Source organism: Aotus nancymaae, unplaced genomic scaffold, assembly GCF_030222135.1.
Source record: "Aotus nancymaae isolate 86718 unplaced genomic scaffold, 86718_ANA_hifiasm-v0.15.2.pri h1tg000019l, whole genome shotgun sequence".
Taxonomy (NCBI): Eukaryota; Metazoa; Chordata; class Mammalia; order Primates; family Aotidae; genus Aotus; species Aotus nancymaae.
This window is the reverse complement of record NW_026988431.1, coordinates 53047096-53071747: the sequence shown is the minus strand read 5'-3', so window position 1 is coordinate 53071747 and position 24652 is coordinate 53047096. Positions and strand designations below refer to the sequence as shown.

At 41.3% G+C, this 24652-nt stretch overlaps 1 protein-coding gene and 1 pseudogene across 3 annotated transcripts in view; one reads left to right on the top strand and one right to left on the bottom strand.

The window, feature by feature from the left end:
• Window positions 1–20032, top strand: part of IFT80 (intraflagellar transport 80) — a 137221-nt gene extending 117189 nt beyond the window's left edge. For 2 of the 3 annotated variants that reach the window (XM_064378873.1, XM_064378872.1), the window contains exons 19-20: window positions 7958–8081; window positions 16760–18161. In XM_064378873.1, the coding sequence (XP_064234943.1) occupies window positions 7958–8081; window positions 16760–16870 (235 nt within the window). In that variant the 3' untranslated portion in view covers window positions 16871–18161. Of the gene's footprint in view, window positions 1–7957; window positions 8082–16759; window positions 18162–18797 lie in introns of those variants that run through there. The other variant, XR_010343485.1, reaches the window with a different exon arrangement.
• A 1589-nt stretch (window positions 20033–21621) lies between these two features.
• Window positions 21622–24289, bottom strand: LOC105713546 (breast cancer anti-estrogen resistance protein 1-like; annotated as a pseudogene).
• Between the last annotated feature and the right edge of the window lie 363 nt (window positions 24290–24652).

Genomic DNA, 24652 nt, shown 5'->3' with positions numbered 1-24652 from the left:
AGAAAAATTAGCCAGGCATGGTGGCACATGCCTGTAATCCTAGCTACTCAAGAGGCTGAGGCAGGAGAATTGCTTGAACCCAGGAGACACAGGTTGCAGTGAGCCGAGATCACGCCAGTGCACTCCAGCCTGGGTGACAGAGCAAGACTCTGTCTCAAAAATAGGTAAATAAATAGGCCATTATCTTTGTCCTGAATTTATTCATAATTCATAAAGTTTAAGGTAACTAGTTTAGAGAGTGTGAATATTTTTTAAATTCTATGTTAAGTAACTTATAGAAAATTGTATATATCATTACCAAGCTAACAGAGTTCTATGAGAAATAGGGAAGAATTGTGTTTATAGCATTCTTTTGACCAGTGTTTTTGAAAAAAATATGTTGAAATTGTAGACACTACTCTTCATATAACATTCTGAATACTGTACAATTTAACAAAAAAATTTAAGATAGTGGTCTTTATCTTAAAAAACTTATAACCTAATTAGGAATTCCACTTTATTGTCATTAATAATAGTCAAATGTCAAAATGATGAAGAGTATTGCACACAGAATGAATATTAGCTATCTACTATGTATAGATAATATAAAATGTTTCTGCTCTTCAGAAACGTAATCTGTAAGGGGGAGAGATAACATATAACATAAATATCTACAAAGATAAATAATTAGAGACATAAACAGTAATCCAGTAAAAAACAATATGAACAGTGGTACCAGCAGTACGTAATTAACTGCTTTGTGATCATTAATAATCATTTTGCAGCATTCCTTTTTTTAGACTGATAGGATTCAGTACATCAATTCTATTAAAAAAACTTCCATGTAAAGAATCAAAAATGACCCACTTACTAATGTTTAGTGGGAACATACAAAGGTTGAAATAATACTTCTTCACACTAGCCTCCACTTATTGAGTGGTTATGATGTGCCAGGAATTAATTGTGCTAAATACTTCCTATATATTATTTCATTAGATTATCTCAGCTCCAGAAGTTTAGATATTACCAGCTCCATTTTATAAATGAGGAAATTGAGGTTTACTTATAAGTAAGCACAAAATCTAGGATTTGAACCCTCAAGTTGTGTAATATCAAAGAAGAGCTCAATTTATCACCAAGCAATCAATTATCTACAGCTGGTACCATTGCTTATATTTTTTTGGTTTGGTTTGTTTTTTTGAGACGGGGTCTCACTCTGTCACCCAGACTGGAGTGCAGTGGCATGATCTCGGCTCACTGCAATCTCTGCCTCCTGGTTTCAAGGGATTCTCCCACTTCGGCCTCCCAAATTGCTGGGATTACAGGCTAATTTTTGTATTTTTAGTAGAGACGGGGTTTCACCATGTTGGCCAGGCTAGTCTTGAACTCCTGACCTCAAGCGATCTGCCTACCTTGGCCTCCCAAAGTACTGGGATTACAGGCGTGAGCCACTGTGCTCAGCCACACTTATGTTGTTTTTACTGGATTACTATTTATCTCTATCTTTGCAGATGTTATAGTCTTTCCCCTTACATATTATATGCTTGCTGAAGAGCAGAAACATTTCACATTATCTATACATAGTAGGTAGTTAATATTCATGCTCTTACTCTCTATATAATACTCTTCATCATTTTGCAGCATTCCTCTTCTTCAAACATTTATTGGATGTAGATGCATGCAGTGAGTGAGTAGATATCACAGAAGAAGATGAGGAAATTTGCCTCTGATGGCCTATCAGATAACCTTCTGAACATTTCTTGTACTTCTTTGACCCAAATGAAACCTACCTTTTCCCAGAGAACACCACTTCTCTACCAGTCCTTTCAAATGGAGTCCATTTATTCTCTCTACTCTACATTCCTTGGGATCCAGTGTCAGTGGAGTTGGTGTCCTTTTTGCTTACCTCTTCTTTATTTCCCTATCTTATAAAATCTCCAGTCCTTTAAGGCTTGTATCATGTGTCTCTCCTTATTTTCTGCTGAGACCTCAGACTTTCCCTGCTATCTTTATATCCTGTTCCCTGCATGCCCCTCTTCACCTTCCAATTCTCAGTGAGTGACCTTGCCTTGAGATTATTAGATCTCAGGGAGAGGGAAAATGAGAGAATCAAAGAAGATGTAATGAGGAAAGAGAATGAATTCTGGGTGCTCCTCCATTTTTCTTATCTCCTGGCACTTCCTTTTCCTTTGTTTCTAGCTTTTATCTAACTGTAAGCCAGTGGGTTGGTCAGGTGCTGGTAGAATCTCTGAGTCTAACTGATAAGATGATAAAGATACCAGAACATTGTTCCTAGATTCTAATAATTATCTATACACTACACTATCCATACACTTAAGACTCCAAAATATGCACCTCTCATCTAGCCTTCTGTTCTGCCCATATTTGTTTCCAGAATCAATTCTCCAGCTGCATAGTTAACATTTCCATTAGATACCTCATATTTTTTTTTTAGCTCAAATTTATGTTTATTCTCTCATAAACCTGGTCCTCTTCCAGACTAGTCTATCTTATCATTCTTTCAGTTGTACAAAGCTGGAAATCTAGAAGTTACTTTTGATATTTTCCTCACCTTCCCCCTCTCTATTATCAACCATTTCCCTCCCACATGGCTCTAACACTCAGCCACTTATCCACTCATCCACTCATCCACTTCACTACCAGTACCATTATCTAAGTTGATCCAAGTTTTTCTGTTTAATGTCATCACTGATCTCCCTATATCTACTCTGTCTCTTTCCTACTCATTCTTCACTCTGCAGTCATAGTGATCTTTTCACAATGGAAATCTGATCATATCACTCTTGCCTCTGATTCACTTCAATGAAACCTGCTTCAGTGAAATTCATAGTTTCCCATTGCTTTTAGCATAAATATCAAGATTGGATAAGAAAGGACTATAAATAATAAGGAAAAGTAATTATAGCTGCTAAGAAACCCACAGGAAACTTATGTATTGTCTTCATTTCTAAGTTCTACAGATATTTCTGAAACAGTTTGGAGTATTTGTTCCAACTACACGTTCATTCATGCAACAGATGATTGAGTGTAATCCTTTGGTATCCATGAGACGGGTAAGGACCCTCAGGATACCAAAATCTGGGATGTTCAAGTTCTTTATGTAAGATGGCATAGTATTCACATATAACCTATGCACAGGACTTGAATTTGTTTGTGTACCTTAGCTTCAGGGAAAGCCCACATTTAATATGTGTACAGAACAGAGCTGTACTAGATTTTTTTTATAGGGAGTATAAGGTAATAGTTAAGGTAACAATTTGAATTTGTTTACCTTTAATTGACTTTCTATATCCAGTTCATAAGGCCCAGTAGGGAGTGGGATATACAAGTGTAATGTTCAGGAGAGATCCTAGACATTGAATGAAAGCCAGTGAAGGAATTATCAGCCTACAGACGGTAGTTGAAGCCGTGAGTATGGCTAAGGTTAATCATGAAAACTTAAGAGAGCAGCAGCAAGCAGATCTCTGCTGAATACCAATATTTAACGATGTGCTTTAAGAAGAGAATGTAGCAATAGAGATCAGAAGGGAACAAAAAGGTGGAATTTAAAAAAAAATGTTTATTATGGAAAATTTCAGACACAAAAGTAGAGAGAATAGGATAATGAATCAGAATGTACCCATCATTCACTTCAACAATTATCAATTTGTGAACAATTTCTACTCTTCCCCTGCCATTTATTTTAAAGCAGACCCCAATCATCATATCATTTTTTCTGTAAATATTTCAGTATGTATCTCTAAATTTTTTTAAATATAACCACAGTATTATGGTCATACCTTAAAAAGTTAACAGTAATTATATTCAGTGTTCTTATTTCTGTTTCACTCATAAGTGTTCTGCTTTGTTTTACGGTTTGTTTAAATCAGAATCCTGTAGATCCATACATTGTGATTGACTGATATGTTCTTAAATTTATTTTAATCTATAGCTTCTCTCATTCTTTTTTGTGCGTTTTCTTGCAATTTTCCCATTGAAGAAACTGGACCTATAGAATTTGCCGTAGTGTGGACATTATTGGATCTTTGGACAAAGATTGCATCTTTGTGGTATACTTTAACATAGTCCTCTGTGCCCTGAATTAGTTGCAAATTGGTTGTTCAGTCTAGGAACTTGATTAGATTAGATTTAGGTTTTATTTTTTTTGTGTGTGTAAGACTTCATTATAGTAGTGTTATATGTTTCTGTAATGATTGGCTCTGGTGGTTTTTCATGATATTTTTTTGTGATGTTGTTAGCCATTGATGATCATTGCCCAAATCTATTTCTATGGGCTTACAAAATGATGATATTCTATCATTTCAGAAGAATAGAATTTATTAAATGGTAAATACATTAGATTGCTTTTAATATTCCTGAATTTCTATATTTGTTTAAATCCTCTAGAAGGGAACAGATTTTGTTTTGTTCATATGTGATATTCCACTTGAGAAGCATAGTCTTGCTGGTTTATGCTTCTGTCTTTCATATTTGAGTTTGAAAATTGCCTGCAACCTAATAAGGTATAACTCTTGAAGAGTTATAGGTAAGCAAGTTATCTGTTTGCTCTCCACTTTGGACATTTGGTGATAGTCTGTTCTCAAGTTAAGAGAGATAGAAACTAGAAACTCCAGATATGCATATTGATTCTTCATGTGCATATTAATCATGATAATTTCTAATCTTCTACCAGTTATACAAAGTGATTTTGCTTCATTCAAGTTATGTAAAAATCATATTTTGAAGTTATAACATCTTTTTATATAATTTCCTTCTACTTAAAATACATGAATTTATTCCAGCCTTAGAATCTACTGTCATATTTGTTTGGTTGCCAAATAACCATTTTAAAACTAGAGACATACTGTTCCCAAAATCCTTGTATAATTTGGAGTAAGTTCCCTCCTAAATGTGGTGAAGAAACATTTTTTTACCCAGTGTGTGCTTTTAGAGAACATTTAAAATGGCACATATCATTTAAATGTTTGCCTTTAGCCATTGCTATTCAATCAATTGATACATATTTTATTATAATGACAATGATAGATAATTCTTAGTATCTAGCATCTAAATGCAGGGTTAGACATCATATTCTATTCTTTCTACATAATTAAATATACTGATGTTTCATACCAAAGTATCTCTTTTGCAATTTTGGAAAAGCTTCAACCCAGAATGGATGCTTCTATGTACTCCCCATTGAGAATACTTTCAGTTTTGCACAATCAAGATCTCCTTCTCCCTCATCATGTACAATCATAAAGAAAGAATGGGAGATAGATGGAACTTCTAAGGTGACAAAAAAGTAGCTTGTCAGTCTCCACTCACATATATACCACTGGAATCAGAGCCTTAGCGAAATGCATGGGGGGATTGTATGGGAGAGGGTAAGAAGAACTGAGGCATCTTTACTTCCATTTCCCCTTTTTTGGATTACATGGATTACATGGAAGAGGGTTAGAAGACCTGAGGCATCTTTACTTCCATTTTGCCTTTTTTGAGCCTCTGTGAATTGCCTTTTGCCTTCTTTATCTTCCACTTTTCCCCTCTATATTCTAGTAACTTTACATTCTCTTCTGCCTATCTGATTTTTCTCTGGAAGACTTAGGGCCACAGAGGAATGGTTGGGAACTTTGTGAGAGTGTGTGATGGGTAGCAAATACTGACCCTTGAATTTCACAATATAGTATATGTCAATAAATTTATAAGAAATCATACTGTTTGTATTATATATAACTTAAATTCATCATTTTTTCATATTAAGTGTTCAATATCTTTCTCAAAAGTCTATCAGTTGTCAGTCAATATATATACCATGTCTAAAATACTTTTTAAAGTGACTACTTAGTTAGATCAATAGTAAAGCAAACAGGCCAGGCACAGTGGCTCACACCTGTAATCTCAGCACTTTGGGAGGCCAAGGCAGGTAGATCACTTAAGGTCAGGAGTTCAAGACCAGCCTGGCCCAACATGGTGAAACCCTGTCTCTACTAAAAATAAAAAATTAATTGGATCTGGTGGCAGATGCCTGTAATTCCAGCTATTTAGGAGGCTTGAAGCAGGAGAATTGCTTGAACCTGGTGGCAGAGGTTGCAGTGAGCTAAGATCATGCCACTGCACTCTAGCCTGGGCAACAGAGTAAGACTCCATCTAAAAAAAAATAGTAAGGCAAACCAAAGCATGCGAAGAATGAACCAGATATTCCTATTGAAGAGTCTAATTGCAAAAGATCTAATCAGTAGTCAGCTTTGCTAAAACAACAGATTTATAATAGTTGGCTATGTAAATCCTGACTGGAATGTTCAGAAGTCCTATGTCATATTAGAAAGCAAGAGAACAAGGCTGGGTGCGGTGGCTCATGCCTGTAATCCCAGCACTTTGGGAAGCTGAGGCAGGCGGATCACAAGGTCAGGAGTCCGAGACCAGCCTGACCAGCATGGTGAAACCCCATCTCTACTAAAAAATACAAAAATTAGCTAGGCATGGTGTAATCCCAGCTACTCGGGAGGCTGAAGGAGGAGAATCGCTTGAAGCCAGGAGGCAGAGGTTGCAGTGAGCTGAGATCACGCCACCGCACTCCAGCCTGCATGACAGAGTGAAACTCCATTTCAAAAAAAAAAAAGAAAAAGAAAGAGAACTTGAGAATTAATGTGCTTTTGACTATTATAATGCCTGTTATCTATGTTTTGAAACAAGATGACAATGAACAGTATAGGAGAGCTATCATCCACTGGATTGTTCCCGACTCAACTACTATGTGTTAGGCACAGAATTGCAGTGGCTGAGGTGCTGTCTAAAACTCACTTGTGAAAGTAAGCCTGGAACTGAGGATTAATCTTTTTATTTTCCTGCAAATTATTGTCAGTGCATATATTTTGTATCTTTAGTTTTTACCACCGTTTTCAGCAGCAATTCATTTAGTTCTCATCTACCATTTAAATAAAATATTACTTTAAAAATAATTTGCATAAATATTGATTGAATTATAAAACTTAAATGGCTGTCAGCTGTTTCTGAGACTCAGATGGTAAAAGGCATTTTGTCAGACTTCTTAGCCTCAATTTATTACTTGCATAAGATTTTTAATTTGCTGTAGTAATAATGTAAAAATACCAGTTTTTAATTTTATAAACTCAGTGCAGACTTATGAAAATGGTCAAAATAGTTGGATCATTTACATTGTGGGGAAGTTCATTCACTTGAATTATAGGATTACAGGATGATTTCAAAAGTAGTTTTTTGTTTTTTTTTTTTTGAGACAAGAGTCTTGCTCTGATACTCAAGCTGGAGTGCAGTGGCGTGATCTCAGCTCACTGCAACCTCCACCTCCCGGGTTCAAGTGATTCTCCTGCTCCAGCCTTCCAGGTAGCTGGGATTACAGGCATGTGCCACCACGCCCAGCTAATTTTTGTATCTTTAGTAGAGACAGAGTGTTGCCATGTTGGCCAGGCTAGTCTTGAACTCCTGGCTTCAAGTGATCCTCCCACCTTGGCCTCCCAAAGTGCTGGGATTACAGGCATGAACCATTGTGCCAAGCCTCAACAATATTTTCAATTAATATTTACCACATATGTAGTACTCACCAAAGAGAAATATCTCCCTTTAAAACTGTACTGGCTAGTAGAGAAAACAGACTCATAGCAATTGTACTATAAGCAGTGCTGTAAATATATATATAAGTGTGTGTGTGTGTGTGTGTGTGTGTGTGTGTGTGTGTATATAAATGGTATGGAGCATAGGTAAGATAATCGTCATTTATTTCTACAAGGGGAGCTGGTCGGGAAGAAGAGGTCATGTTTGGTGTGGGCCTTGAAGTATAAAAATAGGAATTTGCAAGATGGATAAGGTAGAAAATGACATTTTATATTCTGGAATAAACAGAGAGAACAGCCATTTGTCTTACCCCCCAACTCCAGAACCCTACTACTCATGGAGTCTGACACAAACAATGTTAATAATGTTTTATTTCTCATTATAGGGCACTGGAATTGGCTGTAAAATACAAAACACATGTTGATACGGTTCTTGCTTACCGTCAAAAGTTTTTGGAGACATTTGGTAAACAGGAAACTAATAAACGATTCTTGCATTATGCAGAAGGTGTAAGTATTTTATAATTTTTTATAATAATACATATGCTTTATAAGTATATATCATATTCATCCTGAGACAAAATGTGAATTATTCAAATTTTGAATCTGTTAATCACTAAAAGAATTACTTTTTACCTTATGACATCTTATTTTGACTATGTAATTATAGTACTGAATTTTTTTTCTGGAATCTTGCAGGCACGTTTTGATTAACTCAGGTCTGTCATCATCATATTCTGTTTGTGCTAAGGTTGGGTCCTATTCGATATTTTTAGATAAATAATATAGATGGGTGGAATAAAAGCTTCTAACTCCTAAATTTTACCTGCCACCAACTGCCTCTTCTGCTGCAGGGGAAATACATATACACAGAGGGCACTGACCAGAAAATGCATAGTTGGTCACTTTGTAGAATTCTGGAGAGCTAGGTTGTACCTCCTAGAAGTGCCTAGCCTAGTTAGATTTCACTAGCTAGAACCAAAGAAGACTCAAGCTTTGCCTCACATGCTCCTGCCAGAATCTCAGATTTTATCACTCTAGAAGAAAGTCATTCTGGATGCAGTGGTGCATGCCTGTAGTCCCAGCTACTTGGGAGGCTGAGGCAGGAGGATTGTTTGAGCCCATGAGCTCAAGTCCAGCCTGAGCAACATAGCAAGACCCCACCTCTAAATAAATAAATAAAAATAATAAGAAGAAATTTATTCCAGTAAAGATCAGCCCACAAGGAGACTCAGAATGTGTTTGCCCCATTGCCTAGACCATAACTGATTGTAGCCACTTACCCAGATTCTTTTAGTTTTAGACAGCAGAAACAGGGTTCCTGTCACTAGCTATATAGATCCCAGAGGCTTGACTCCTAAGAGCTGTGATTACAAGACAGGGCTGACCTTTCTTTCAGTTCTGTGAACCACTTTCTTTAGCCTTTTATTCATTCATTTATTCAAAAAATATTTATGAGATCTCACTCTGGTTAGACAATATGCTAGGGGTTACAATCAGATACAGCCTCGTATGTCTCTGTGGAGCTTATAGATTATATGGGAACATTCCTTCTTGGTATAGAATAAAATGGAATGTTCTGGTTGATCCTAGGGGCAGAGTGGGTTAGAGGAGCCTTAGGAAGAGGAGAGAAGGTAGAGAGAAGGCACCCACAATTTCTATTAAAGCCAACGTGATCTACTTATTGTATTTAGAATACATAGTGTCTTGCACTTCAGAACAATTTTCAGGTGAGTCAGGCCCTTGAGATCATTCTTAGAGTTTAGCAATGCAACTTCAACATCTGGATCCAGGATAGCTACAAGTTGTGGATTTCATGGTAGAAAGGAGACATATTTTATAGAAGCTCCACAAACCTTTTTTGATTTCATTTGGAACCTGCTTAGTACTGAAGTGAATCCTGGGAATGTGGGTGTACTCTACTATTAGGGCAAACACAGCGTCCCTGGGATCTCTGAGGCTGTACTCTGATTCATAGTATATGACAGCAGCCACCACCAAAACAGTGCTAAGCAGCCCAGAGAATCACCAGATTACCAGATCTTTGTGTCACAGTTTTGGAAATATGGCTATATGTTAAAACTAAGCACCTACCTAGTTTATTGTATAATTTTAAAGCAGATTAAGCTGCTCTGCTTCTTTTTCCTCATCGTCATCAATATTTTTTCAATATTCACATTAGATACTTTCGAGAACATAGAAAATATAGTTCTGATCAGGTGTGGTGGCTCAAGCCTTTAATCCCAACACTTTGGGAGACCAAGGCAGGAGATCACTTGAGTCCAGAAGTTTGAGGCCAGCTTAGGCAACATAGTGAGACCCCACTTCTACAAAAATTTAAAAGATTAGCTGGACATGCTGGCCTATGCTTGTAGTCCCAGTTACTTAGGAGGCTGAGATAGGAAGATCACCTGAGCCTGGGAGGTCAAGGCTGCAGTGAGTTGAGATCATGCCATTGTACTCCAGCCTAGGTGACAGAGTGAGATTCTGTTGAAATGGAAGAAAACAGAGAAAGAGAAAAAGAGAGAGAAGGAAGGAAGAAATGGAGAGAGGGAAGAAGGGAGGGAGGGAGGGAAGGAAAGTTCTTACTAGAAAGGAAATTATATTTGAGATAGCTAAAACTTAACATCCTTATCATCTTTTTCATTATGCATATATTCAACTGTTACCAAAATTTAATACTTTAATCATAAGAGTAGCAGAAATTTCCAAACTGAGATAACCAGACCAACATGGCTTTCTTAGGCATTTTAGGGGTTTTTTTCATCCAGAAACTATATAGGTTACTTTGACTCCCTATGGTACTATGTTCTAGTTTCCTACTTTTCTTCATAAATGTCATTTGGAGTTAACTAAAAATCATAAAGCAGTATTTTTTTTTAATTTTTTATTATTATTTTTTTTTTTGAGACGGAATTTCGCTCTTGTTGCCCAAGCTGGAGTGCAATGGCACATTCTCGGCTCACTGCAACCTCCACCTCCTGGGTTCAAGCGATTCTCCTGTCTCAGCCTCCCAAGTAGCTGGAATTACAGGCATGTGCCATCATGTCCGGCTAATTTTTTGTATTTTTAGTAGAGACGGGGTTTCACCATGTTGGCCAGGATGGTCTTGATCTCTTCACCTCGTTATCCATTACAGGTGTGAGCCACCGCGCCCGACCTATAAAGCAGTATTTTAAGATGAAAATTATTTTTTTTCCTTAAAAAATTCCCACCAATGAAATAAAATGTAACCCTAGGAAAATAGCTTTAGGGATATCTGCATTACTTGCTGATCTTTTGGTTTCATTTAGGTCTATAATCTAGTCATGATATATGATCCATATTTATCTATCTTTGCCAGACTTATGATTATATAAACCCTTTATTTCAGAACTAAGAGTTAAATAGAAAAGGGTCACTTAAAAATAACATTGAGAAATTTATTCTAGATGTTTGGTGAATTTTGGTGGGCTCACAATGCATACCATCTGAAAGTTTATAAATGAATGGAATCTATATAAGGGAAGAAGTGAGAAGTTTGATAGACACTTTATGAGCCCTGAAACGTTATTTGGGCATTTCTGATTTAAAATATGACAATCTGGGATTCATACAAGGAGTACTGTTTTCTAAGAACCCTCATATTTAGAGTCATTGTACTTGGTCTACAATAGTGTTCTGTAAATATTTATAAAACAAATTGTAAATCTAGCAAAATTCATTCAAAGAATACATTCATTCTATTGCATATATACTCTGTACAGGAAGAAAAGTAGATCTGGGAAATACCTCAAACATGTTGCTAGGAAAAAGAAAAAGTGAAAAAAATCAAACTCATGAGCAGGATTTCCTAAAGTTTAGAATTTTGAAGATCTGAGTCAACACTATTCAGGACAAACCACTTTAGGCTTAGCTACTACCTAAAAGCTGCTTTACAGGTTTTTAATTTGGAGGAATTGTTAGCTGATTACTGATTTGCTGGGTAATTATTTGCCTTTTATTCATTCAATATTTATTGAGTGCCCCCTGCTGACAATGGTTTCTCCTTAGTGGTTGGGCTATAATAGTAAATGTGACAGACACTGGCCCTGGCTTTATGAAGTTTATATTTAAATGGAGATGACAATTATATAGTTAATTGTTCATTTCAATTGTGATAATTGCCTTGAAGGAGATGTACATGGTGCTATAAGACTTTATGAATGGGGATCCTGACCTAGGGTGAGGCAATCAGCAGAGAATTTTCTAGCAAAGCACCATATATTTGAACTCAGCTCTAGAGAATGAATAGTAGAAGCTCACTGCAGGGTAGAGGTTGGGGGTCGAGATGAGGACAAACATGTTCCAGGCAGAGGGAAGGCTTTGAAGTGGGAAAGAGTAAAAGCAATGGAGGGATTGACTTTAGAGTTTCACGGGGCAAATTAAATAAAGAGAAGCCATTGGAGAGAAATAACATGATTACTTTTCCCTTTTAAAATCCTGATTCGGCCAGATGTGGTGGCTCACACCCATAATCCCAGTACTTTGGGAGGCCAAGACAGGAGGATTGCTTGAGTCTAAGAGTTTGGAGACCAGCCTGGGCAATGGTGAAACCCTGTCTCTACCAAAAAAAAAAAAAAAAAAAAAAAAATTATCTGGGCATAGTGGTGTGCACCTGTAGTTCCAGCTACTCTGGAAGTTTAGGTGGGAAAATCACTTGAGCCCAGGAGGCAGAGGTTACAGTGATCTGAGGTCATGCCACTGTACTCCAACCCAGGCAACAGAGTGAGAACTCAAAAAAAATAAAATAAAATCCTGATCCCTGGCCAGGCACAGTGTTTCGTGCCTGTAATCCCAACAGTTTGGGAGGCTGAGGTGGGAGGATTGCTTGAGTCCAAGAGTTTGGAGATCAGCCTGGGCAACATGGTGAAATCTTGTCTCTACCAAAAAAAAAAAAAAAAAAAACTAGGCATGTTGGCATACACCTGTAGTTCTAGCTACTCTGGAAGCCTAGGTGGGAGAATCACTTCAGCCCAGGAGACAGAAGTAGTGGTGAGCTGAGTTAACACCACTGCACTCCAACCTGGGCAACAGAGCAAGACTCCATCTCCAAAAAAATAAAATAAAATCCTGATTCCTGGCCAGGCGCAGTGGCTCACACCTGTAATCCCAACACTTGGGGGGCCGAGGTGGGAGGATCATTTGAGCCCAGGAGTTTGAGACCAGCCTGGGCAATGTAGTGAGACCTTGTCTCTATTAAAAAGTAAAGAAACAAATAATCAATAAAATAAAATCCTGATTCCTAAAAATAAATGGAAACAACATTTTTTACAAAATTATCTTAAGATTTTGCCAGTTAGTTGAGGTGATGATAAGAGCAAACGTATGAGTTCTTGAATGAATGAGGAAGAATCCTGAGTGACTGCTCTGGGCCCTAGGTGGTTGGAATACTGGTTGGGACAAGACACTGAAAGTCCTTAATAATACCAGGATAAGAGAATAGACTTCATAATGAAGGCAATGAGAAGACTTGGAGATTTGTAATCAAGAGAATGACTTGAAAGATAACATCAGACGTGAAAGATAGCTTAGAGGTAAGCGTGGTGACTAGACTAGTTAGGAAGTTACTATAATAATCCCACCAGGAAATGGAAAGGGTAAGATTAATGTAAGAAAAATTTTACAAGTCAAATTAAGAGAACAGTTGTGGCTGGGGGTGGGAGGAGAGGTGGTGAAGTAAGGCAAGGCATTTGAGAATGAGTTCAGCATTTCTAGTGTGGGCAGCTAATAGATGGGAATGCCATTAATCTAGATAAAGAATACATAAGAATATACACATTTTGGACCTCCAACATTGTTTGAATACATGAAAATATGCCATTTTGTATGTGTTAGGAATATCTATTAGGTGTCCAGGAGGAGGTATCTAGAAGGCAATTAGAAATATAAATATGAACACACAAGGACATTGACAAGGAGACATAAGGGGTAGACAACTAAATTTATGTCTTGACCATCTAGGTATAGTTGAAGCTATGTGAATTGGTATTTCTTAGGGAAGGTGTGAGAAAGCTATGGTTGGACCCTGGTGAATATTAACAGTTGAGAGGTTGTTGAAGGAAACCAAAATAGGACGCCCGCAAATATGCCTCTTCGGAATATATATTTTTGAGCTAAAGACAACTAAGAAGCAGCAAACGGAAGAGCTCTCTCTATTCTCCCTTTTTCCTCCTAAAGACAGAATATAAATTCTCCTTTACTGTAGACAACTCTTGTCAGCTCAGAGACGACTCCAGAGCAATCTATAAAAAAACCTTACTCCATGACTGGGGGTGGTAGCTCACCCCGGTAATCTCAGCACTTTGGGAGAACAAGGCAGGAGGATCACATAAGCCAAGCCCAGGAGTTCAGGACCAGCCTGGGTAACAAAGTGAGACCTTGTCTCTACAAAAAAATTTAAAAATTAGCCAAGCATGGTAGCACACACCTTTGGTCCCAGCAGGAGATGAGGGTTACAGTGAGCCATGTTTGGGCCACCACACACCGGCCTAGGCGACAGAGCAAGACTTTGTCTCAAAAAAAGAACAAATCTCACTTTATTAGTTTTTTTTCCATATATTTTTATTCCCATGGTTTCCAATCTCTGGAAGCCTAAAACTGCTTTCACTTCTGTAAAAACAGTCTTGTCACATCTCTAAAATGTTTTGTTCTTTGTTGAAGATGCTCTATAAGCCAGAGTTCCAAGACACTGTTTTGAGTTACCTTTCATTGAGATTTCTCCTAATGTAATATACACTGCACATATTATTGAACTGGCCTGTTTTTCTCTTTTTAACCTGTCTCTTGTTACAGTGGTCTGTCCCATCAATAAACTTACAAGAGTTGAGAAGAAATTATATTTCTTCTCCAACATTGTTTAGGGAGCAGAATATAGGGGAAAAAAGAGAGAGAAAGAAAGAAGCAGCATTTAGAAAGGAGAGTAGGAACCAGAAAAGAGTAGTATTTTACAGTCTGAGAGATTTTTCAAAGAGCAATGGCCAGCAAGCAAGGTCCAGAGAATGCTCTTATCCCAGGGCCATGTTCTTCTCCATGTTACTATGCCCTTCCCCAGATGTACACGTGGGTTCACTCACTCATCTCCTTCAAGTCCCCCCACCCCCCGCCTTTTTTTTTTTGAGACAGGGTCTCACTTTTTTGCCTAGGCTGTAGTGCAGTGGCACAATGACAGCTCACTGCAGCCTCAACATACTGAGCTCAGTGAGTAGATGGGACTAGAGATGAATGCCACCACCCCCAAAAAATAAAAATAAAAACTATATATAGACAGTTTCTCACTATGTTGCCTAGGCTGGTCTCGAACTTCTGGGCTTAAGCAATCCTCTTGCCTTGGCTTCCCATCAAGTAAACTGATGACACTGTAACCTCTTATTCTATTCCTGGTTTTGACTATCTCCCTTCTCTGTTTTCAAAATCTTTACTGCTTCTGGCATACTGGATATATTTTTTATTTTATTTATTATCTGCCTTTTCCATTTTTATCTGTCTTTGTTTATTATCTCTCTTTGAAGACAGTGATTTTTATCTTTCTGTTCACTGGTGAATCCTTGTACCTCAGACATTCTTTGACATGTACTAATCAGTAAATATGTGTTGAATGAAAAATTGAATCATACAGAGAAGGTATATAGGATAAGAACTGAAAACAGCCGATGGTGGCTTTAGTGCAAAGTTCCTAAAGTGTCATAGGATCAGAATTACAGTGGACTGGAAGAGAATGAGAGTTAGGAATGAGAAGATGAGAGTCAGGAATGAGGGATGGTAGCTTGCAGGGAGAAGACAGAATAGAGAGGCAAGGATGATGAGAGAGAGCCAGTGAAAAGAAGGACATTAAATGTGTGAGGAATAATTGAAGTCAGATGTCCCGAAGGAGTCAAAGAAAATGGAATCAGGGACATGTGTTAGAGGCTGGCCAGAGATGGAAGAGAAAGATAATGATGGGTGTAGATAACAAGTAAGTTCGTGAATGCAAGGAAGGAAAATTAAATGAACTCGTACCTGATGGCCACTATATTCTCTGTAAAGTAGGAAGCTGATCTTCAGCTGAGAGGAAGAAAAATGTGTTAAGAAGATGGAGAGTCTTTTGATATGATTTTGAAATTGCTTCTAGGTGAATAAGAATTGACTAGCGAGTAGAATAAGGAGTGCCAGATAATATTGGCATTCCTTATAGTAGCAAAAGATGGATTTTAGTGTACAAATCACTTGACTGCTATCGGAGAATATTCTTATCTAAAACCTGCTATTAAAAATATTCTAATCCAACGACTAAATTATCTGTGAAACACTTTTAAAACTGGATCAATGCCAAAGTGAAAGTGAAACATTTATTTTCAGTAGGACAGCTATCCACTGACACCCTCATTTGTATTATAACAAGTAACTAATACGAATATCATCAATTTACTTGCAACAGAGCAACAGTTATTCAGTATACTATCAATATATGGTTTTATTGTGATTGATTTGAGAAATATATGTAAGTCAATTTAAGGCTGGAAGAAGGCCAAAGCATTCATCAAGTATTGTCTTCTCTTTGTTTTGTTAGACATAGAAATGAGTGCTTTGCCCTTTAAAAAGTATCAGGTTTTGCCCTGATTGAAAAAATGAGTCTTTCACATAATCTAACATCTGCTCGGCTTTTCAATGAGCTGTCACTTGCATCTTAGCACAGACATTTGTCCTCTATGAGTAAGAGGAATTATTTTATCAGTTCATCTATTTTATGTATTATACCTAAGTATATGGAATTGTTATTTTAAATAAAGGTGAGCCAAAATATTTACAAATTGCAGCCTTGACCTCAAGCGTTTTGTTGATTCTCCTACCTCAGCCTCCCTAAAGGCTGGGACCACAGGTGTGTGCTACCACACCCAGCTAATTTTTTATTTTTCATAGAGATGGGACTTTGCCATGTTGCCCAGGATGGTGTCAAATTCCTGGACTCAAGCAATCCACCCACCTCAGCCTTCTGTAGTATTGGGATTACAGGAGTGAGCCACTGCGCCTGGCCAAGGATTATTTCTTCTTCTTAACTTCGATGCTCTCTTTTTCTCTAATCTTTTGGAATTCACACATTCTATCTATTTACTCTTGGTTACTTTGGATTAAACAAAAATGTCTTATACTATCTAAGCATATTTCTTCTTTTTTTTTTTTTTCTATTGCAGCTCCAAATAGATTGGGAGAAAATCAAAGCCAAGATTAAGATGGAAATTACAAAAGAACAAGAGCAATCATCAAACAGCCAATCCAGCAAGAATATGGGTCTAAAACTCTAAATGCCATGCTTATCTTTAAGAAGTTTTATCTTTTGAAACAAATTCTGATTAATCAAGAATAAGCATGTTTTGGTTCCTAAAGAAAAAAAGCATAATTTATAAATAAGTACTTGCTATGTATTTCATGTAAAAGTATATTCAGAAAGGTGAAACACAAAATAATTGATGTACTTCTTTTATATTTTTTAGTCCAATAATTAGCAAAGTATTACTATATACTTAAGATATACCTGTGTAATATTGATTATATTTCAGTTTTTTGCCTATTACTTCATCCCTGAATCTTTAGCATGAACAAATATTAATGTTGATAATAAAACATTGCACTTTTTGAAATATATGTTACCATTAATTTCCATTTGACCTCTAAATTCTAAAGTGCCTCCAAAAGTTTATTTATACAACAAAAATACATTCGGAGGCCGAGCACGGTGGCTCACGCCCAGCACTTTGGGAGCCTGAGGCAGGCGGATCACCTGAGGCCAGGAGTTCGAGACCAGCCTGACCAACATGGAGAAACCAGCATAGGTAAGTTCATAGAGACGGAAAGGAGAACAGTGGTTACCAGAGACTGCAGGGAGGAGGAAATGGGGGGCTTATTGTTTAACAGGTACATAGTTTCTGTTTGGGATGAACAAATTCTGGAAATGGATAGCGATGATGGCTTCTCAACATTGTGAATGTTAGTGCCACTGAATTGTACCCATAAAAGTGGTTAAAATGTTAAATTTTGCTATGTATATATTATCATAATTTTAAAAATATATCTAGAATGGCAAGAAGGATTCTCCTCATTCCTCTCTTGACTTGAGAATGGCCAGGCAGTAAGCCCTGAAGTGTTTTCATAGGTGATAAACTGTTTGATTACTCTTAATTTAGTATGTCCCAAAGTTATTATCACATAATCTTTTAAATAATAAAAGAAATACCCCTTAGAAAGTCTTCTGTGAACCCATTTCTGGAAATGGTACATTATAGAGTGGGTATATGCATATATATGGAATTATGTATAAATATGTTACAGATACACACACACACACACACACACACACAAAGGGATAGAGGGATTGCTGCTCTTAACTCCCATTTTAATTACTATGTCTAGGTTTTTAAAATAAAAATCTTTTTCTTTTTAACATGTTTCTTTTCTTTCTTGGAATATTGGAATATCCTGTTCTTGATCCAGATGAAATCTGATTGAGCAGTATACTTTATAAGTTGTACTGTTTATATGTTTTCTGCATTGTTATCTTTCAATGAGAAGTTTAAAAATAAAAAATGGTTAAAAGGGTTTTATGTTATGTATATTTTACCACAAAAAATAAAAAGTTTGTGTTCTAAATAACAGTTCTCTGATATCCTAGAATTCAACTCAATTCTGAAACTACCTGGAGTTAGATCCCACAAGTTAAAGGGCAAGGTTCCCAAAAAAACTGCCCTTATTTTATTTTATTATTATTTATTTATTTATTTTCTGAGACGGAGTCTCGCTCTGTCTTTCATGCTGGAGTGCAGTGGCCCAATCTCAGCTCACTGCAACCTCTGCCTTTCAGGTTTAAGCAATTCTAGTACCTCAGCCTCCTAAGTAGCTGGGATTACAAGTGCCCTCCACTACACTTGGCTGATTTTTGTATTTTCAGTAGAGATGGGGTTTTGCCATGTTGGCCAGGCTGGTCTCGAACTCCTGAACTCCTGACCTCAAGTGATCCTCGCTCCTCGGTCTCCCAAAGTGCTGGGATTACAGGCATGAGCCACCGCACCTGGCCTAAGACTGCCCTTATTTTAGACTCCAGCCACAATCAGAGTCCCCAGGCTACTCACACTTGTGTCTGACTTGGCTGCACATTTGGGGGCTCCCTTGACTCCCCTTTAGTTTGATAATTTGCTAGAAAGATTCACAGAACTCACAGAAATGCATTACTTACAGTTTTATTAAAAGGACACAACTCAGGAAGAGCCACATGGAAGACATGCACCGTCTGGGAAGAAGTTGCGGGAGGGAACACGGAACATAGAACGTCGTGTCCTCTCTTCGTGGAATCCAGGTATGTCATCATTCCTAGCACTTCGATGTGTTCACCCACTAGGAAGCTCCCCCAGCCTTACTTTTCTGAAGTTTTGTTTGTTTTTTCTTAATTAGGGTTTCATTACATCGGCATAATTGATTAAAACATTGGCCGTACAATTGAACTCAGTCTCCTGCCCTCTCCTCTGCCCAGAGGTCTAGTGGCTTAAATTCCAATCACATGGTTAGTTTTTCTGGCAACCAGCCCCATTCTGAAGCTATCTAGACCTTTTCTCCCAGTGTCACCTTTTTAGAATAACGAAGATATTCTTATCACTCAGGAAATTCCAAGGACTTTGGAAGATCAATGCCAGGAACCATCCTTCACTAGACCATATATATTCTTTGTATATCACAGACCTCCTCCTTGTCTTTGACCACAGGATCTTTTATAGCAAAAAGATCACACCTGACTGAGCATAACTGATATTCTTAAGTATTTGCATCTCTCCCTCTATAAGCAAACCCAGTCCAGAGTGCCCCTTCCTGTCAGGACCCATTTGTAGCTCGCCCAGGCCACTGGCATCAGTGTAAGTTGTTCTCCGTGTGTAGGGCCTTCCCCCTGGGGAATCTGCCCCCTAGCCATCTATCTGGAGTCTCTGTCTCTCTTTTTGGCAGACAGTACAATTTTTATTGGTAATTTTTTCCTCAGAAGATGTAAGAAGAACATGTCTACATTCACCCCTTCTATGCATTGCTGCAGCTCCCCAGAGTCATTTTATGGGCCCAGGTGGTTATGTCAAGTGAATATACTGGGTATCTGTTCATCCATTCCAATCACCTTTTGATGCTGGAAGTGAGGTCCTCTTATGAACATTGACATGTCTTCCTTTAATGCACCCCTCAAATTCCCATACTGATTTCCACAGGGTTATGTAAGGGCATCCCTTTAATAGATGAATCTCCCATTGCTCTTCTGCTTGACCATATGTCCAGGCCACTGGCCACCAGCAAGGAGTATGTAGAAACCCAAACATAAGAAACAGCATGCAATACAACCCAACAAGCTGATTTCCTTTTACATTCTACTCTGGGTGCGGTGGCTCATGTCTGTAATCCCAGCACTTTGGAAGGCCGAGGCAAGGGGATTGCTTGAGCCCAGGAGTTTGAGACCAGCCTGGACAACATAGTGAAACCCCATCTCTACAAAAAAGCCAGGCATGGTGACATGCACCTGTAGTCCCAGCTGCTCAATAGGGAGGATTGCTGGAACCAGGGAAGCAGAGGCTGCATTGAGCCATGATCATGCCACTGCACTCCAACCTGGGTGACAGAGCAAGATACTGTCTCAAAAAAAATTTTTTTTTTGGTTTTACATTTTTTGATCAGAGTAGTGATGATCTTTGATCCCACTGGAACCGCCATCCATAAACCAGCCTGGGCAATATAACAAGCCCCTGTCTCTACTAAAAAAAAAAAAAAAAAAACTACTCCAAATTGGGATAAATAAACCAGACTTTTAGGAGTCCTTTTAATGTTGGAGGCTCAGCAGGGGATCCCATTGGTCCACCCAACCTTCTATAGTGCTATATTAAGATCTTTATTTCAACCCACCAGTGCCCATTTTTATTATCTGATTTCTTAATAACCATCTAAAAATTTCCACCCTGATGGAATGAATCCTTTGATTCTCCTGTGTCTTCTCATTGTCTCGTTAATTAATGTTCTTGGTATCTTTATGACCCACATCAAGAAGCAGAGACAGCAAACCTGATAAGCCTTCTCTGTTGTTGAATTCTGCAAGAGTAAGTTTACATGGGGTGCCCTTGCAAAAGGAGTCCCTTTAATCACAGCATTTACCATGACTAGGTAATGGGCACATTCAGTAGATAAATATCCTGATCATCATAAATCCAGTTTCAGTGGTTTGCATACAAAGCATATCAGCTGCTTCATCTGGGCTATTTCACTTGGCAGTTATAGAGAGAATCAGAAAGTCCTTCTCAGGGCTTTTATTACACTTCTTACAGTGGCTTTTATTCAGTCCACCAAGGCAGCTGTTCCCTCTGGAATAACCTGCTGTGTATCTGGATCACATACAACCTTCTATGATTGTTCCATAGTAAGCTCTGGGTTCCGTATCAACCCAAACATAACCTTCTGTACCGCAGCATTCAAAACCGAAGGTACTGCCCCTAAATTAGATATTCTTACAGTCCATTTTAGTAAAGATTCTTCAGGAAGCTGATAACTATTCACAAAATGAAACGGGTCCTTCACACTACACCTGCTGATTTCCGGTTTTTTGAGTTTGTCCTCCTGCAACATGAAGTACCCTCTTGCTGACCCAACTTTTTTTTTCTTCATTTTAAAAACTTTATTTAAATGGAGACTATTAGTCAAATGATTGGAAAACCAATAATGAAAAATAGTTCTTCAAGGTCTTTTCCTGGTGAGGCGGAGGAACATACCAAACTGCACTGGCCCTGTGGGGACAGGGCACCCTCTGGGGGCCAGGCTCAGCCCTCAGGCGGCTGTGGGCCCTCACACTCCAGCCCCCTGCCTGGGGACCAGCTCGGGGCTGCGGTGCACAATGGGGAAGGCCACTGGCCAGCCCCTGGGCTTCGGCTCCTCTGAGGGGCATGGCCCCACGCTCTGCCCAGCCATAAATATATACAGATCCTGGGCATCCAGGGTGCCAGGCCCGAGGCAGAGCTGGGGTCCTGTCCCCAAGCCTGCAGCACAGCTACTCTTGAGACGGGGGATGGGGAGCTGGGGCCACCACACCCCTTCCCTGCCTCCCTCCCGGGGTCACTGCCCTCGGGGCCGCCAGCTGGCCCAGGACGCTGCGGAACTGCCGGGCGCTGTGACCCAGCTCGTTGACCCTCTCCACCATGTCCTGGGCAGCAGAGGGTGATGGGTACTGCAGGGCGGAGACCTTGGTGGTGGCCACGATGCCGCGCAGGAGGTTGCACAGCAGGTTACTGTAGTGGGTCACCTGGCTGCGCACGTCGGCCGCCTTGGCCTGCTGAGACAGTGTGTCCTGGATGAACACCAGCTTGTGGGCGCTGAGGATGACAAACGTGCTATGTGCCACGAAGATCTTGTGTGGCTGGTTAGTGGCCACAGCAGTGAAGAAGGCGTCCACGGCATTGATCAGTGTGGTCAGGTTGGCCTCACGGTGTTCCAGATAGAAGAGGAGCAGCTGCTGGTCCGAGGGCCCCGGGCTGCCCGTCTGCCCCGGGGCCAGGGGCTGGGCTGGCGTCCAGTTGGCCAGGTCGTGGTCTATGGGCTGTGTGACACCTGTTCCAGGCGTTGGAACTGCTTCAGCTGCTGCAGCTCCAGCTGGCTCTTGCCCTGCTGCCCTTTTCCAGCAGCTCCTTCTGGGTCTTCTCAAACTCTTCCTTCCCCTGCAGGTGGACGTAGTCATAGTCCTCCACCCAGCCACCCTCGCTGTTTTCATATTGCCCATCCGGCGAGTCCTGGGAGGTGAACTTAGCGGGTGAGGGCAGGGGTCGTGACTGGATGCTGCTGACCTTGTCAGTGAGGTTGGGATGCAGTGTGCCACCCTCCTTGGGCCCCGGCGCAGGGGTCTTGGTCCGTCTGAAGAGCAATGAGGCATTGCCGTGCAGGAAGGAGGCCAGCTGCTTGGCGTCCTCGGGCACGGCCCGCGAGCAGGCCACCAGCCGGTCCAGGTCTTCAGGGGTGGCTCCTGGGCCTCCCCGGCCAGCGTCAAGGGCCGGACCATGTGCCACCAGCATCTGGTGCACATCCTCCATCTTCTGCAGTTGCCGGTTAAGCTTGGCGTGCAGGGCGCGGTCAGATGTGTGAGCAGCGTTGCCAACAGCGCTGTGGGCGAACTCCAGCAGCTCGTGGACTGCACTCTGGACTGCAGCCACGGCCCCCGCAGCTCCTGCACCAGTGGCTCCTGTGGCTCAGGGGTGCTGCGCCAGCTTCGGGTCCCACCGGCGCTGCCTGCCAGGTCCAGGAGGTGGGCAACGGTGGCGCTCACACCCTGCTGCAGCCGAGCCAGGGCCTCCACAGCGACTTCCAGCTCCAGGGGTTCTCGGCCCGGCCCCACCACCTCTAAGGAGGACGCCGACTGGCTGCTGCTGTGCTGCGGGTGCTGGGGGCCTACAGGCGCTTGCCCGCCGCTGGGGCCTCACGTTCAGCTGGGGGAGGCAACGCATACACACCATCGTCAGCCTCACCACCGTCAGCCACCTCGGGAGGAAGCACCCGTTCACGGCGCACGCCGTATGGGTGCCTGGGCCAGGCCGCCGCAAGCCAGGGGGGACGTCGTAGAGGTCAGGAGCTGGGGGCGGCACGTCATACACGTCCTCAGCCGGCGGGGAGTCTGGAGGGGGCGCAGCCAGGACCAGCGGGGTGCGGGTCGGGTCAAAGGGCTTGGCCTTGGTGAAGGTGAGGGGGCACCTCGTAGGTCTCCTCACGCAGCAGCAGGCCGTCGGGCATGTCCTTGCTCACCGATGGAGGAAAGTTGTAGACCGCGTGGTGGCTGGACAGGGGCAGGCCCTTCACGCTGGGAAGAACTTCATACACCTCCAGCAACGGGGCTTGGCCATTGGAACCCTTGACAGCCATGGGGGTGTGTCATATACCTCCTGGCCATACTGGCTGGGAAGCAGCCCCCAAACAGGGAGCACATCGTAGATGTCCTGGGGCGCCGGGGGCCAGCAGGTGTCGCGGGATGCCCTGCTCCAGCTGTGCAGCCTCATACATAGCCCTGCCCCACATGGGTGGGCACCACCACTTTGCTGGGGGCTTTGTGCCCTCCCAGCTGCATGTCCATGGACGAGGGAACCTGGTATATGTCATGCCCCATCCCAGTAGAAGGTGGCACCTGATAAATGTCCTGGTCAGGGCCTCCAGGCCCTGGGGGTACATGGTACAGGTCAGTGGCCGGGCTGGGAAAACGGATGATGGGGCGTCTTCTTCGAGAATGTAGATGTCTGCTTGGCTGGGGACGACTGGAACTGAGGGCTGGGACCAGGGTCTTGGTAGAGGCCTTGCCGAGTATTGCTCGGGGTGGGCACCAGGTAGACGCTGTTGGGCAGGGGCTGGTAGGTGGCGGGGAGCGTAGGTGTGTACTGGGAGGTCGGAGGCACTGGGCCATGGAGGCCCTGTGGGAGGCCAGGTTGAGGCTGGGTCAGGGCAGCAGGAGGACCAGGGCCAGACCCTGCTGACTTCTTATTGTACATGACCGCTAAGATCTTGAGGCAGTTCCCGGGCACGATGCCCTGGCGCCCGTGCAGTGAGCAGAGCCACCAGCTCTCCAGGCCCTGCGTGTCCTGCTCCAGCACCGTCATGATGTCGCCCTTGCGGAAGGAGAGCTCATCTGGGGACTCGGCCACGTTGTCATAGAGGGTTTTGGCCAGCACGTTCAGGTGGTTCATGGTGTCCAGCGGGCCTGGAACCACCCCCTCGAGGGCACTGCGGCCACCCATGTACCGCCGATCCAGCTGCCCAGAGCTGATCCAGCGGCGCTCCGAGTCCTTGCAACTCCTTCTGCTGTCCTATCATGATTGTTCCCTTTGGGGGTGGCTTGAGGCTAATGGTCATAGCTGAGACCTACCAAAATCTTAGTTTGGTTCAGGGTCAACATGCACCCTAGCATTTTCTTTGACTTTCACTTTAGCTATATTATAGATAGAGCCAAGGGGTGTTTACTATATTTCTTATTATTTTGCATTTCTTTATGTATCCTGTGATGATAGAATAGTTCTGTGTCTTGATTGTGGTGATGGTTACATGAAGCT